The sequence below is a fragment of the Carex rostrata genome, chromosome 17 (assembly GCF_964058835.1).
Source record: "Carex rostrata chromosome 17, lpCarRost1.2, whole genome shotgun sequence".
Lineage (NCBI taxonomy): Eukaryota > Viridiplantae > Streptophyta > Magnoliopsida > Poales > Cyperaceae > Carex > Carex rostrata.
Window position 1 is genome coordinate 6,306,176 of NC_135934.1, and position 12,837 is coordinate 6,319,012.

At 35.1% G+C, this 12,837-nt stretch overlaps 1 protein-coding gene across 4 annotated transcripts; it reads left to right on the top strand.

Moving 5' to 3' along the window:
• The first annotated feature begins 291 nt into the window (after nt 1-291).
• LOC144568180 (transcription factor IIIB) lies at nt 292-12,458 on the top strand. 4 transcript variants are annotated; one of them, XM_078318435.1, is made up of 4 exons: nt 292-454; nt 2,880-3,009; nt 3,439-3,549; nt 4,076-4,506. In XM_078318435.1, exons 2-4 carry the CDS (start codon nt 2,893-2,895, stop codon nt 4,316-4,318), a joined length of 471 nt encoding a protein of 156 aa, XP_078174561.1. In that variant the 5' UTR covers nt 292-454; nt 2,880-2,892; the 3' UTR covers nt 4,319-4,506. The 4 variants fall into 4 exon arrangements, with proteins under 4 accessions (XP_078174561.1, XP_078174565.1, XP_078174563.1 ...); XM_078318439.1 differs by lacking the exon at nt 4,076-4,506 and adding an exon at nt 12,246-12,458 and having other exon boundaries at nt 326-454; XM_078318437.1 differs by lacking the exon at nt 292-454 and adding an exon at nt 1,678-2,006.
• The last annotated feature ends 379 nt before the right edge of the window (nt 12,459-12,837 follow it).

The following is a 12,837-nucleotide window of genomic DNA, read 5'->3' on the forward strand; positions in this document are numbered from 1 at the left end:
AGATTAATGACAGTTGTGGGCAAAGGCGGATTCAGTAAGACCTAGGAATAAGCAGTTGCCTTCTTCTAAATTTTGAGAAATTATTTTAATTCATATGTTATAGGGTTATTGTCCATTCATGTGAACAAATTTGTTTAAGAAGTCCAACTAAACATTTTTTCCAGCCCGCATTCTTCTCGCTCGCTAAAATTTAATTTATTTTAACGCTAGTTGTGCATTCATGTAATCACATTACTCGCCCTACCCGCTCCGTTACCGGTTACCCGATACCCGAAGACCGAAGTGTGAACTCCTCTTCTCTGAATCAGTGAAGCGGATTCGGGTCTGTAGAGAACAGCGAACGAAGTCGCGATAGGAAAAAAAAGGAAGACAATTTAGAAAGAAAAAAGAAAGAGGCGGCTTAGGTGGCGGTACGGGGAGCAGGCAGGCGGCTCGGGCTCAGCCGGAACTCCTAGTAAGTTATTGCTAACCCAAACTTTTTTTATTGAACTGCGAATCTGACGACGACAAGTGGTTACTTCTGAATTGCTGATGTTGGTACTCGGTAGCAACAACTCAAAATGACAATAAGATACACGAATGATCTTTAGTTTATGGCAATAGGGTATGATCTTAATTACTCTCCTTGCTCAAACTGTCACGATTGGGTGTTGCCTTTTGTTATTCACTTAATTCTTCCTTGTGTTAGATTAGAATTTCTGTTTGTTCTATTCGACCCAAACCATTATTACACTGAATGCTGCATTGTTGGAGGTACACAAATGTTTTGCTGAAGGACAAAAGAATTGCTGCAAAAAGCTACAAACAATACGTAGTGAACACAAAATAAACTGGTTGCAAAATAACTTGTCAAAGTTGTGCATTATAGATAATGTGTATGTTGTTTTTTATATGGAAAAAAAATACCATTTATTAGAATATTTAATATTTATAATGAAATTTGTAGTCATTTCATTTTTTTTACCTATCCCTGGACCTATTCCTGAGTATGCCCCTGGTTGTGGGATTGTGAATTTTTTTTTTTATATCAGTCTCGTACTTGTATTGGCGTATCACAATTAAGGACAATTTGGTCTTTCGATTGTACATATCATATTAAGTGATACATATCAGATCAATTCTAGTTCATTCTGATGCGAAGTAATAGAATTTTTCTTTCATCTTACCCAACATATTATGTAAATCTAAAGTTTCCTCAAGGTACATTTCCATCATATCACCCTTGCATAATTTTCCACTTCAGAATTTTATCCATTGTTGCAGGTGAATCTGGCCAGTTAATTGTAAGCAGGCGCTAATCTCTCCAGTGGCAAACAATTTTCTTCACAATGTACTAAGTTAATTATGTCCAGTTAACAACTTTTTTTACCTTTAAATAAAGTAGTTTTTAGATATAGATAGTTTGTATTTTAGTAATTTTTGAGTTGACTAATATTTGAAACAAACATTGTTTTAGAACCAAACAATATTAATACCTAATTAACTTATTATTTCTAGTAGTTTTATTTATCTAAAAGAGAAAATTTGCAAAATTATGGATTTTGAAACTCTAATACAAATATAAATAACTTGATTTTTTTTTATTGAAGAATACATTTGTATGATATTTGTATGACATTTGTACGATAAAATCCGCATTCTGCATAAGATCCGCAATGACCCAAATTACCCAATAAACATTCTCTCCAGCGCATAACCTAATCCCGTCCGCCTCTCTCCTGTGCAGAACCTAACCCAATCGCCTCTCTCCTCCGCCGGCCACCGATCGCCTTCTCTCATCCGCCGGCCACCGATCGCCTCTCTCCTCCGCCTCTTCACCCATCGACGCCTCTCCCCCATCACAGCGGGTCCTCCAGTCTCCACCGATCGCCTCTTCACCCATCAGCGCCTCTCTCCCATCACAGCGCGTCCTCCACTCTCCACCGACCGTCTCTCCTCCGCCTCTTCACCCATCGGCGCTGCTGGCTTGATGCTTCTGAGTTCTGATCGATACCAGGAAGCCAAACGTGAGTGTGTCTTCTGCCAATCCATCTTACACAGTAGCTGTAATCAAATCAATTTTAATAAGCTTGATTCTGGTAAATTAGTCACTGCCAATCCATCTAGCTAGGCTGAAATTGATAAGCTTGATTCTGGTAAATTAGTCACTGCCTGGTAATTAGTGAAATTGATATATTTTATAGCTATACATGTAAGATTGGATGGTTCATTGATTGAAACAAATATGATATCAAATGGTTCATCATTGATTGAAATAAATAACAGCTACTGTGTAAGATAATTGGTAAGATTGGATGGTTCATCATTGATTCATATTAGGTACTATTATTTATCATTGATTGAAATAAGATGATACTATTATTTAGGTATTTAGGTATTTAGGTACTGGTATTGTAAAGAGGAGATACTGGTATTTAGGTATTTAGTCACTTGTTACTATTCATTTGTTGTGAGATTTTGTATTCTGCTATGAAATTATAACTCTCATATATTTATGCATATACATAGTACCAATCATTTATTAGATGCTTCATTTCTTATCTTAGATGTGTCTCTAATGTGCACAAATTATAGTTTTGCATATATATTATTTATGAATTCTTATTTTAAAATCTGCATATATAAGTCTGCATAAAAATCTGCATATGCGGCCGTATACCGTATATGCGGTATGCGGTGGCCTTCCGCATACCGCATAAAAACTGCATTTTACAACACTGATTCCAACCAACATTTTACCAAACGGGATTTTCACTTTTCTGAAAAGTGCAAGAATCGAACTATCCTATCACAATTCAAATTTACTATTTCTAAGGAGTTTGTTTGATCTGTGCTTTTCTGACCTGAAATTTTCGATTGATTGACTATTATATGAGCAGACTAGAAAGGAAAATGAATAAGTTGCTCGAGTATGGGAGAAAGGCATGGTTTGTAATCAAGGTCATAACTGGATACGAAGAGAGGAGAATCAGATCTTATCGATTGAAGCTCCAGGAAAAAATTCAAACGGTATCTATGGTTCACTTCTTTTATTTATTTTTAGTTTAAAGTGTATTATTCACATATTCTGTTTTCAATATTTAACTTTACTGATTTCTAGTTGCTAAATCTCAGAAATTGCAAATAATGTTACCTGATTTAACAGTTCAAGGGAATATTTGCTCCTTTTCTTCTCAATAGGGATAATTATTGGTCCTGTGCTTATATCATATTAACAATAGAAAGACCACCTTTCATGGCACTGATTTTTGTTTAGTTCAATTTTTCTCTCTCCTGAACCTGGATTTTGCTGATTGTGACGAATTATATGTATATATATTGTTAATTCTAAATTATAGGTTGAACTATAAGGATTCAAATTGCATTGCAGACTTCTACCTAGTGAATTGCTATAATTAAGGGTTTGTAATTTACTCCAAATTATTATATTATTGTCAGGCACAAGCAAGGAAAGAAGAGTTATCAAAGCTTCCTGAGCAGGTTATCTTGTCAGAGGTTCGTCGCATGGTAGAAGAAATGCAAGGATTAAACCAACTGCTGAATGAAACTGTATGCCTTTATTTCCTTAAAGACATATTATGGATTTTATGTTAGTGTTCTTGGATGAAAATTGTGGTTTTTAAGCCTCAAATAGCCTTGGCCATTCTGAAGACCTCAATTTCACAATAGATAAATATGCAAATTAAAGAAGGCTGCCAATGACCAGTGTCAAAAGACTTCGTGGGAAGAAAAAGAAAAGAGTACAAGGTATACATATTGATTATGAACAATGTACTATAATTGAAAGGCGTATGTCAATACATGTGAAGAACAGCATTCTTGGTCAACTTACCTATACTGTGTATTTCTTTTAGCTTGAAGGAACTAAACAACTTGCCTATACCTTGTATAACCATCTAAGCAACCAATCAAATTTCATTAACAATGTATTCAATTTCCTGCTTTTCACTATCATGCTTTGTTGATGCAATTTTTTTTGGATCTTATGGTTCCAGAATCTACTTATTCTGAAAATTTGTAATGGTCCAGGATAAATGTACCAGGTAAAATTTGCAAATGTGGCATCATTTTTCAGGAAGCTAAAATAGAGGAACACTTCAAGCCGATAGATAAAGCTGCGCATAGAATGATGGATATGCAATTGGAGAGGGAAGAGAGACGAATGAAGGAGTTGGTGAAAGTCATGCAAGATCAAGCCATGATGCAAAGAGAGGCAACAATGCGAAGCATTGAGGCAGCTAATCAACAAAAAGATATTAGCAGGCCGAGTCTTGACTCTGAAGGCCCACCCCAACAGGCCCAAGAACAGAATAAGTAAATCAATATAACCTCCAACACCCAAATTGAATTGAATTTTTGTTTTTCGTTTATTCTCAGTTTTGCGAGATCACCTTAATCCTGCAATAAGTAGGAGACTGCATTGAGAATTTCATCCTCTTTTGGAGATGATGATTTCAAGTGAATTTGTATAATGAGCTCCTTTTATTTACTTATTTTTGTATCTTATAATGTATTGACTTCAATTGCATATATTTTCTGCGCATTCAACTTTATGTACATCCATGATAAGTAAATAGAATCGGGGGTCTGGTGAGTGGGTTTAACAGCTACTATGCTCTTTCGTAGAAATACATATGCCTATTTTTTTTTTATTAAATGTTCACTATGGAACAAAGAAGATATGGTAAAATTGGCTATTGTTGGGGCAGTGGTAGTGTGGGAAAAATGGCACGGCGGAGCCGGCTCCGTCACGGAATAGCACGGTATGTGTTACTGTTCCGTGCCGTGACCACCCCTTGACATTTTGTTCACGGCATGGCATGCGAAAGATCCGGTCACGGCACGTAATCACGCGAGTAATGTGTAATTAAGATCATTAGGTCTTAATCAAATAGTGAATCTTGAAGAAACTAACTTAAATTATAAAAAAATAGTTAAACGTGGGAAATGTTATCAGTTACGTTTAGACACGGCACGTAAATAGTCATTTCGCGTGTTGTGATCACACCTTGATATTTTGGTCATGGCACGTTTTACGTTTTCCCACTCTAGGCAGTGGCATTAAATCTTTAATTCTCGGCCACTTCATTGAGTTGTTATTACGCAGTGCTATTACTTCGTTTCTTCTGTTTCAGTTGTTTTGATTCAACTTGTGTTCATCCCATTTAATTCAACGAGATGTATGTATATTCATTAACATATTTTGCTCCTCATTGAATGGGTATTTAGCAGCATCTCTTTGTGCCACACTAAAACAAACTCTCGACTTCTTTATTTACTTTGAGCATAAGCTTAACATATAGCGGGGAATAACCGGCTATATGGTTGAGAAAGTTAGCAGAAATAAATTTGAGAGCGTGAGGTAAATCAGTAAATGACAGGCACAGATTAATCGTCATTGCCAAATTGTTACATTAATACTACCACAAGTGCAATATTATTCCTTTCGGTCATGTTTGGTTACGGAGTAAAGTTAATCTATATTAATTTTTTTAATTCGAGCTAAGGTAGATTAAAATAATTATATTTAATTAGAGTTTAGTGGAGTAAACTCATGAAGAGAGAAAATTATAACATATTGTTACTCTAACCACATGACCCACATGTAGAGTAAGTTACTCCACCTCTCTTCAAACTTCGAGATAAGATGGATTAACAAAAAAAATAAAAAATAGAGTAAATTCTCTGATGACTATAGTGAACAAAGAAGAGCAAAGAATTTACTCAACCACTTATTGAATTCATCTTACTTCTTTAAATTTACTTCTTAGTTGGCTCCTTAAATGTAAAACAGATGATTTACTCTACCACTTCACAATCAAACATGATCTTATTTTGTTTATAGGTTTTTTTTTTTTTTTCTTCAGTCTATAGACTCGAGATATTATGCTGCATTTCCTGAACTCCGCGAGAAGTCCACGTCCCAAAATGACATCTTCAATATTTTTTTTAATCGCCATTCGAACCTTCTTGATGTCACAATCAGATAAATTTTTCATCTGTGATTCTAATGAAGGCAAATACACAGATCAATGACAGTATCTATACTTTATTCCATTTGTAGCCAACACCAAATAATATCATGGACACAACTATATATGCACACACTCAGAAGCACAGCTCGTTATCTATGGTACTTTGTAAAAATGACCGTTTAGGCTGATTAATCGGCCAATTAGTCGTTGCGACGACCAAACCGTTATGGGTTTTTTCGACTAATTGATTAATTATTTCTAATTATGACTGATTATTCTCAATTATTTTCAATTAATCACTTATCGATGCCCTATCTCTCCATACCGTTATTTACAACATTCTACACTTTGTCCGTATAAAGCAAAGTACCAAGATAAATACATGGTATCCTACTACCACTACCAGCTCCATTTGCTCCCACCAGTCAAATCTATTTCATGTACGAGTGACGCATTTTTTTCGTTATAGCCACAGTACTGAGACTCAGATTGTAATATATCATATCAATGATTTATGCGCTGTCTGCCCATTATATCTCTTAATTATATTGACTTAAATATTAAATATGTGACAAATTTTATTGGACTGAACCTTACAAATAATTATATTAGCGCAGTTGTGACACTTCATTGTAATTCTTTAAATTTATTAAAAGAGTAATTATAGAGTTTTAAACCTATTTATTATTTTTGAAAGAAAGATGAAGGTTAACCCTTCAAATTTCATACCTTATTATTAACCAAAAGATTTTCTCCATTCGAGTTTCAAATCCATATTCTTTCACATAAAGATCATGTGTCTTTGATACTAGACCAAAGCTGCTCTTAAACCTATTTATTATCATTAAGTTCTGTAATCATAAAGATATATTCACTGTAGATAATAAGTCAGAACTCTGTTATTGACTTTTGCTCCTGCAATTGGCTTTGCACCTATCAGTGTTTGACGTTAGGATAGCCTCTTTTAAGTGTGTTGCTTTAAAATTTAAGTATGTTGCTTTAGAAAATTATCAAGCAGCTCTTGCTTTACCATGGATTATGGATTATGGATTTTGTATTTATCAGTTTTGTTGTAGTTATTTTTTTTCATTAATTTCTAGCAATGGAAACCGTGTCTGTCCATCGATAGAAATTCCATTCAGATCTCAAATAAATTACGGATGCTTATAGTAATTAATCATCTGAACTACTTATTCACCTGACCTATAATATGAGCCATTCTTATGAACAACAAAGTAGGTACTTTTCGCTAGAGAAAAAACACATTTATGATGAAATTCCGTCGCAAAAAGTACCGTCGCGAATAAAAAAAGCACGTTTATAACAGTACTTCGTCGCGAAAAGTCACTTTTTATCCTCCCGAAAAGTGCCTGTCTTTTGTACCTCCCGAAATCCAATTCTGAGCACATTGAACAGCTTATGTAATGCACCATTAATGTTCTTCAAAAGACAAATATCAAATTTACAGAACAACCATAGAAGCAACAAGAAACCAATAATCGAGGGCCTCACTACTATAGAAAAAAAAAAATACTCTGGTCTTCCTTCTACCAATATGGCAGATGTTGGTGCCAAGCCGGAGTAACTAACTAATGCAATCCACATACCACATGCATTCATGAACCTCTCAGCATTTTGAACTCTTCAAAACAAACACAGATATCCTCAAACTTAATAACAACTGGATAATATCTAGCGGCACTTACAAGAGTAAAATATTAAACAAAGCACAGCATCAGAAAGTTGATTAAACAACAGAGGACATTGATTAAAGATGCTTCGAGTCAGAAAAAAAATGAAAAAAGAATAAAAATAGAAGGCAAAAGTTTAGTTTGATATTTATCTAACTGCTTGCTCAAATCCTTCTAATCCTAGTACCATTGCACTACTGAATCAGGTACTCCAAGAGAACACATTTGCACTGCCATCATTAGAATTCTTGATTCCTGTTATATTAAGAAAAGTGTAATCAGTAAGTCTTACTCTTAATGAAAAACCTAAGCATTTCAAGGTGAGAACTACCACATGCTGGAAGAGAAAGTTGACGAGACAACATTTTGAATCAAAGCATTTCATGTTTGACTTTTACATCATAATTTCAAATAAATTTAAATATTAGTAGGTAATACAAGAAAAGCTTCGCAAACACTAAACGGAATTATATCAGCACACCTCCTTCAAACACTGAAAAGAAGCAAACAACACATTTTTGCTTTTCCCAATCTATGACCACTAAAGTAGTTTTACCCTTTCTTTTTCTCTCAATCATACTTCTACGGCAACTACTGGATGTGCAATTGATAAACAACGTTCACTAAGGCACATTCATACTTCAGCAAGTGTGCTGCATGTATGCATCTTTACTAAAAAAATGGCTAATGTTATATGCAAAAAAATTCAGAATCTTTTTCTTTAGAAAACAAATATTTACAACTTGCTTAGGTTCAATTTCTTTTTCCTAGCAAAGTTTGCTAAGTCCCTTCTATTCTGAAATTTTCCAAAAAAAGGTACCTTCCGCAGAAGAAGACAAAATTTTGTCCGATAATCTTAATTTATAACTGGTGAACATCTCGGACAATTTTCAATTTGGATAACTAAAATTTTCTACTTTTCGGTTCATAAAGTTTCCATGCGCCAATCTACTAACAGCATTTGTGACTTACCAGTAACCACGCTACTTCCTTTAAGGGCATGCTAATGTTACAATGACAGTGATTACACCAATGACTGTAGATATCCGAGATAGCATTTAATGATGGTTATCACCCTTGTTGTCACAAAGTACACTAACAACAAAAAAATGTTTTCGTAACTGCTAACGAAAAGAATATGCTTTTGTAACTAATAATGACCATTTTATATCAGTTAGAAAGCATGCATATGTATTTAATGCCAATGACATAACATACAATATTTACCGTGTTGTATTCAGAACACTAACGACAAAATATGATTTTAGAACTGCTAACGACCATCATAAATCAGTTTGAAAACACATACATAGATATTTAATGCTGCCAACGATGTAACATACAATGTTTATCTTTTTTTTCCAAAAAAAGAAGAGTTAAAAGTTCAGTAGTACCTGTTAGAAGCAGGGACAGTTATACTTGACAAATCCCTAGGATAACTAGATAAGGCTAGGTGTAACCCACAAAGGCAATCCACATCTTGAAGAAAACACGTCCATCGGGCTCGGCTTATGTGGAGCCACCTTCCCACTTTCCAAATTAGCCCGATTTAAGCCAACACGAAAAAAATTCATGTCCAGAGAATCCCTTACATCATAGTATACTCCATTCTCTTGCATAAAATTATCAGATTGCAGATTAAACGAATGCCTTCTGTTTATAAAAAGTACCTGCTTTCCAATATCCTTCACTCGACGCCAGATCTGCTTAGCATCACACCACTTATACACATGAATCGTAATCTTTCCACTATAGTCAAGAGTTCTGACTATAAGGGGTCCACGAGAATCTGCACCTCCCTCAACCAAATTTATCCGATCATGAACACGGTTGTAGAAGTTTATTTTGGAAGGAAAGGTCCACACAGAACGGTCCTGAAGGTTATAAACAGATATTTCCTTTCTGTTATTCACTGTATAAACCAACTTATTGTGATATAAAGTGAAATCCTCCAACCTTCGACCCTTATCCCGCTTCTTCAGTTCAGTCCAATGAGAATCTCCAATTTTGCAGAAGCCCAACTCCCAATTTGAATATAAAAGCCATGCCACGACAACGCAACCAGGCTTAGAAGGACAGCAAGATAGACTCGCCTTTACTATGCAATTTGTGTCTTCTTCATGCTGATCGGTTGTGTGTTCTTCATGCTGGTGGGATGGTATAGGCATTTCCCTCAAAAGGGTTGGAGGGTAATCCAAGGAAGGAAGGTCGATGCATCTACTAGTAAGTGGGTTGAACAAAGACACTCTATGTTGATGCTCCAGCACAAGCCAGCCATGAGAGGAGCCACAGTAGTGCTTGTCATTCATGTACGGCAACTGAAACCGATATGTTTTTGATCGAGCGATATCATAGAAAGATACGGGTGAATCGGATATACCAAGTCTCTGGCGAATATCACTAGGGAGATGAGGGAGCATAAGCCATGGGAGTTGGGGAGGGAGATGGTGCGGGTGGGGTGTCAATGCTCTTTGCCAGTCCTTACAAACCGCTCTGAGATGAACGTATTGTCTGTTGGTGGTGGATGCCTTCTCAGCAATGATCGATAGCACATCACCTGGGAGATTGGCCCAATTAGGTCTAATATTGGCTACCTTCAATGGTAACGGCATGGAATGGCGCCTGGAACGAGAAAACGAAGTAGAGAGTAATTTGCTTTCCATCCTTGTACCTGCTTTAAAAATAAAAATATCATCCATTAGCACTAAACCCTGGGAAATAAAACCCACACTATCTATGTGACATGTTATCCACCATAAACCATTGTGTTTTTCAGAACACAATTAACAACTTATAAATTATCTAATTCTAACAGAAAGCAATCAAATTTACACCAAGAGCAATTGCTGTTTGTACTTTAGTATTCAAGTTTCTACAAAGGACACGACTAGCCTTTTCACTTTCTATTTGCAAAGGAAGAAAAAAGAAGTGCAACAATTGATAGTTCGAATAGGTGCCTGTTCTAACCCTGTGGATATAAGTATGGTGCAGAGACTAAACCAGAGATGCTACGAATAGCGGAGGCGAGAGAGGATCGCGTGAATCCCTCCTGTCAAGGATCGGGAGGGAGGAGATGGAAAGGATTACTTACAAATTGTAGGGGTGTTTTTCTGATCTTCGAATTGCGGTGATTTCTGTGAAATCGAGAGAGTAGCACGGCTTTCGTTCGTTCGAGTGTGTTTTTGCGTACGCAAGGAGGAAAGACGAAAGGAGCAGAAGAGAAGAACGACGGTGGAACCCACTACTTAAAAGAGGAAGTAACAGAAGCGAATTGGGCCCAAAATATCCTATGGCCCAGCATGCTTCCCAAAAGGGTCATTGTTTTAAAATTCAGTAGCAAATTAAATTGGAAATGGTTCAAATGTATTTATTTTTTATGTTTTTAAAATTTTAAGAAAATGTAAACCTTGTATATCCATTTTTTTTTTTTCAAAAAGTTGAAAAATCAAGCCCCACTAGTGTATTCAATTAAAGTAAGTAGAAAAATAATATTTTTTTTATATGTGCACGGAGGACATGATATAGATATCAAAAGGTTTTATTTTGACATATCAATTTTTCATTTTAAGTTATTAAATTTAAAAATGAAAATATAATAAAAGCATGCAAAAAATAAATGCATTTGAACTCTCAATCAAATATACATGCCATTAGATACAATTCTAACAAATATTTACGAACCATGCAAACGTAAAAAAGAAAACGTAAAAAACATCTAACAAAATAATACAAACCATGCAAAATTTCAATGAAAAAAAAAAGAAATCTGAAGAAAATTATAGGACAGGTATAAAAATGGTTTTCATATTCAGTTTGACATTTGACACAGACAATAAATGGCACTTGGAATTTCAGGATACGAAATCTAGTTCCGTTAATTAAGATGATCTACCAACTCAGTACTGATTTAAATTCCGTTATTTAGAAGACTAATATATTTCAAAATTAATTATTTTACAGACTAATTTATTTGTAAATATAGAAATACCTACTTAATGGCGTCTTCTATTAATTATTAAATTGGCTTCAAACGACAGATCTACCAACTCTAGCTATGCTATGCTCGTCAATTGATGAATATAACTCTATATTCTATATCAAATTGGCTTCAAACGACGAATTTAAATCGTTGAAACCGATCTACTTCACGAGTGATGCATGCACATGCCAAATTTTGAAATTCATAATTAAGTACAAAATTCTAGCGGTAAAAAAAAAATACATTAAAATAACTTATAAACCTTTATTTATTTTTACCATTGCATACTTGTACCTAGTAAGTATTGCTATAATATATCAGTACATGTGAAGAACAGTATGCTTAGTCAAAGAAAAGTTAAGCTTACTGTGTATTTCTTTTAGCTTGAAGGAACTAAACAACTTGCCTATACCTTGTATATACGGTATCAGAAATGTCTTTAATTTGCTGCTTTTCACTATATGAGCCTTGTTGATGCAATTTCTTTTGGATCTCATGGTTCCAGAATCTACTTATTCTGAAAATATGTAATGGTCCAGGATAAATATACCAGATATGCTGGTAAATTTTGCAAATGCGGGTGTGGCATCATAGTTTCAGGAAGCTAAAATAGAGGAATACTTCAAGCCGATAGATGAAGCTGCAGATAGAATAATGGATATGCAAATGGAGAAGGAAGAGAGAGAAATGGAGTTGATGAAAGTGATGAAAGATCAAGCTAGCGGTGATGCAAAGAGAGGCAACAATGCGAAGCATCAAGGCAACGAATCAACAACAAGATATTAACAGGCCGAGTATAGACTTAGAGGATCCAGCCCAGAAAGGCCCAAAAATAGAAGAAGAAAACCAATATAACCTCCAACACCCAAATTGACTTAATCCTGCAATAAGTAGGAGACTGAATTGAGGATTTCATCCTCTTTTGGAGAAATAATTTCAAATGAATTTATATTATGAGCTCCTTTTGTTTACTTATTTTTGTATCTTATAATGTATTGACTTAAATTGAATATATTTTCTGCGCATGCGACTTTACTCATAACAAAATAGAAAGTAGTACATCCATGATAAGAGGGGAGCCAAGGGAATCCTCCATGAGAACATGTCTCCACACTCTTTTTCTTTTCTTTTTTGTATGCATAAGGGATTAAGGGTGGAGCGAAGGGGTACGATGAGCCTAAGATCAAATTTA

Bases quoted from the DNA above. Each gene is read 5' to 3' on its own strand.
- LOC144568180 (XM_078318435.1), top strand. From the start codon at position 2,893: ATGAATAAGTTGCTCGAGTATGGGAGAAAGGCATGGTTTGTAATCAAG. The intron at 3,010-3,438 runs GTATCTATGGTT...TATTATTGTCAG, and splicing joins TCCAGGAAAAAATTCAAACG to GCACAAGCAAGGAAAGAAGA. The intron at 3,550-4,075 runs GTATGCCTTTAT...ATCATTTTTCAG, and splicing joins ACCAACTGCTGAATGAAACT to GAAGCTAAAATAGAGGAACA.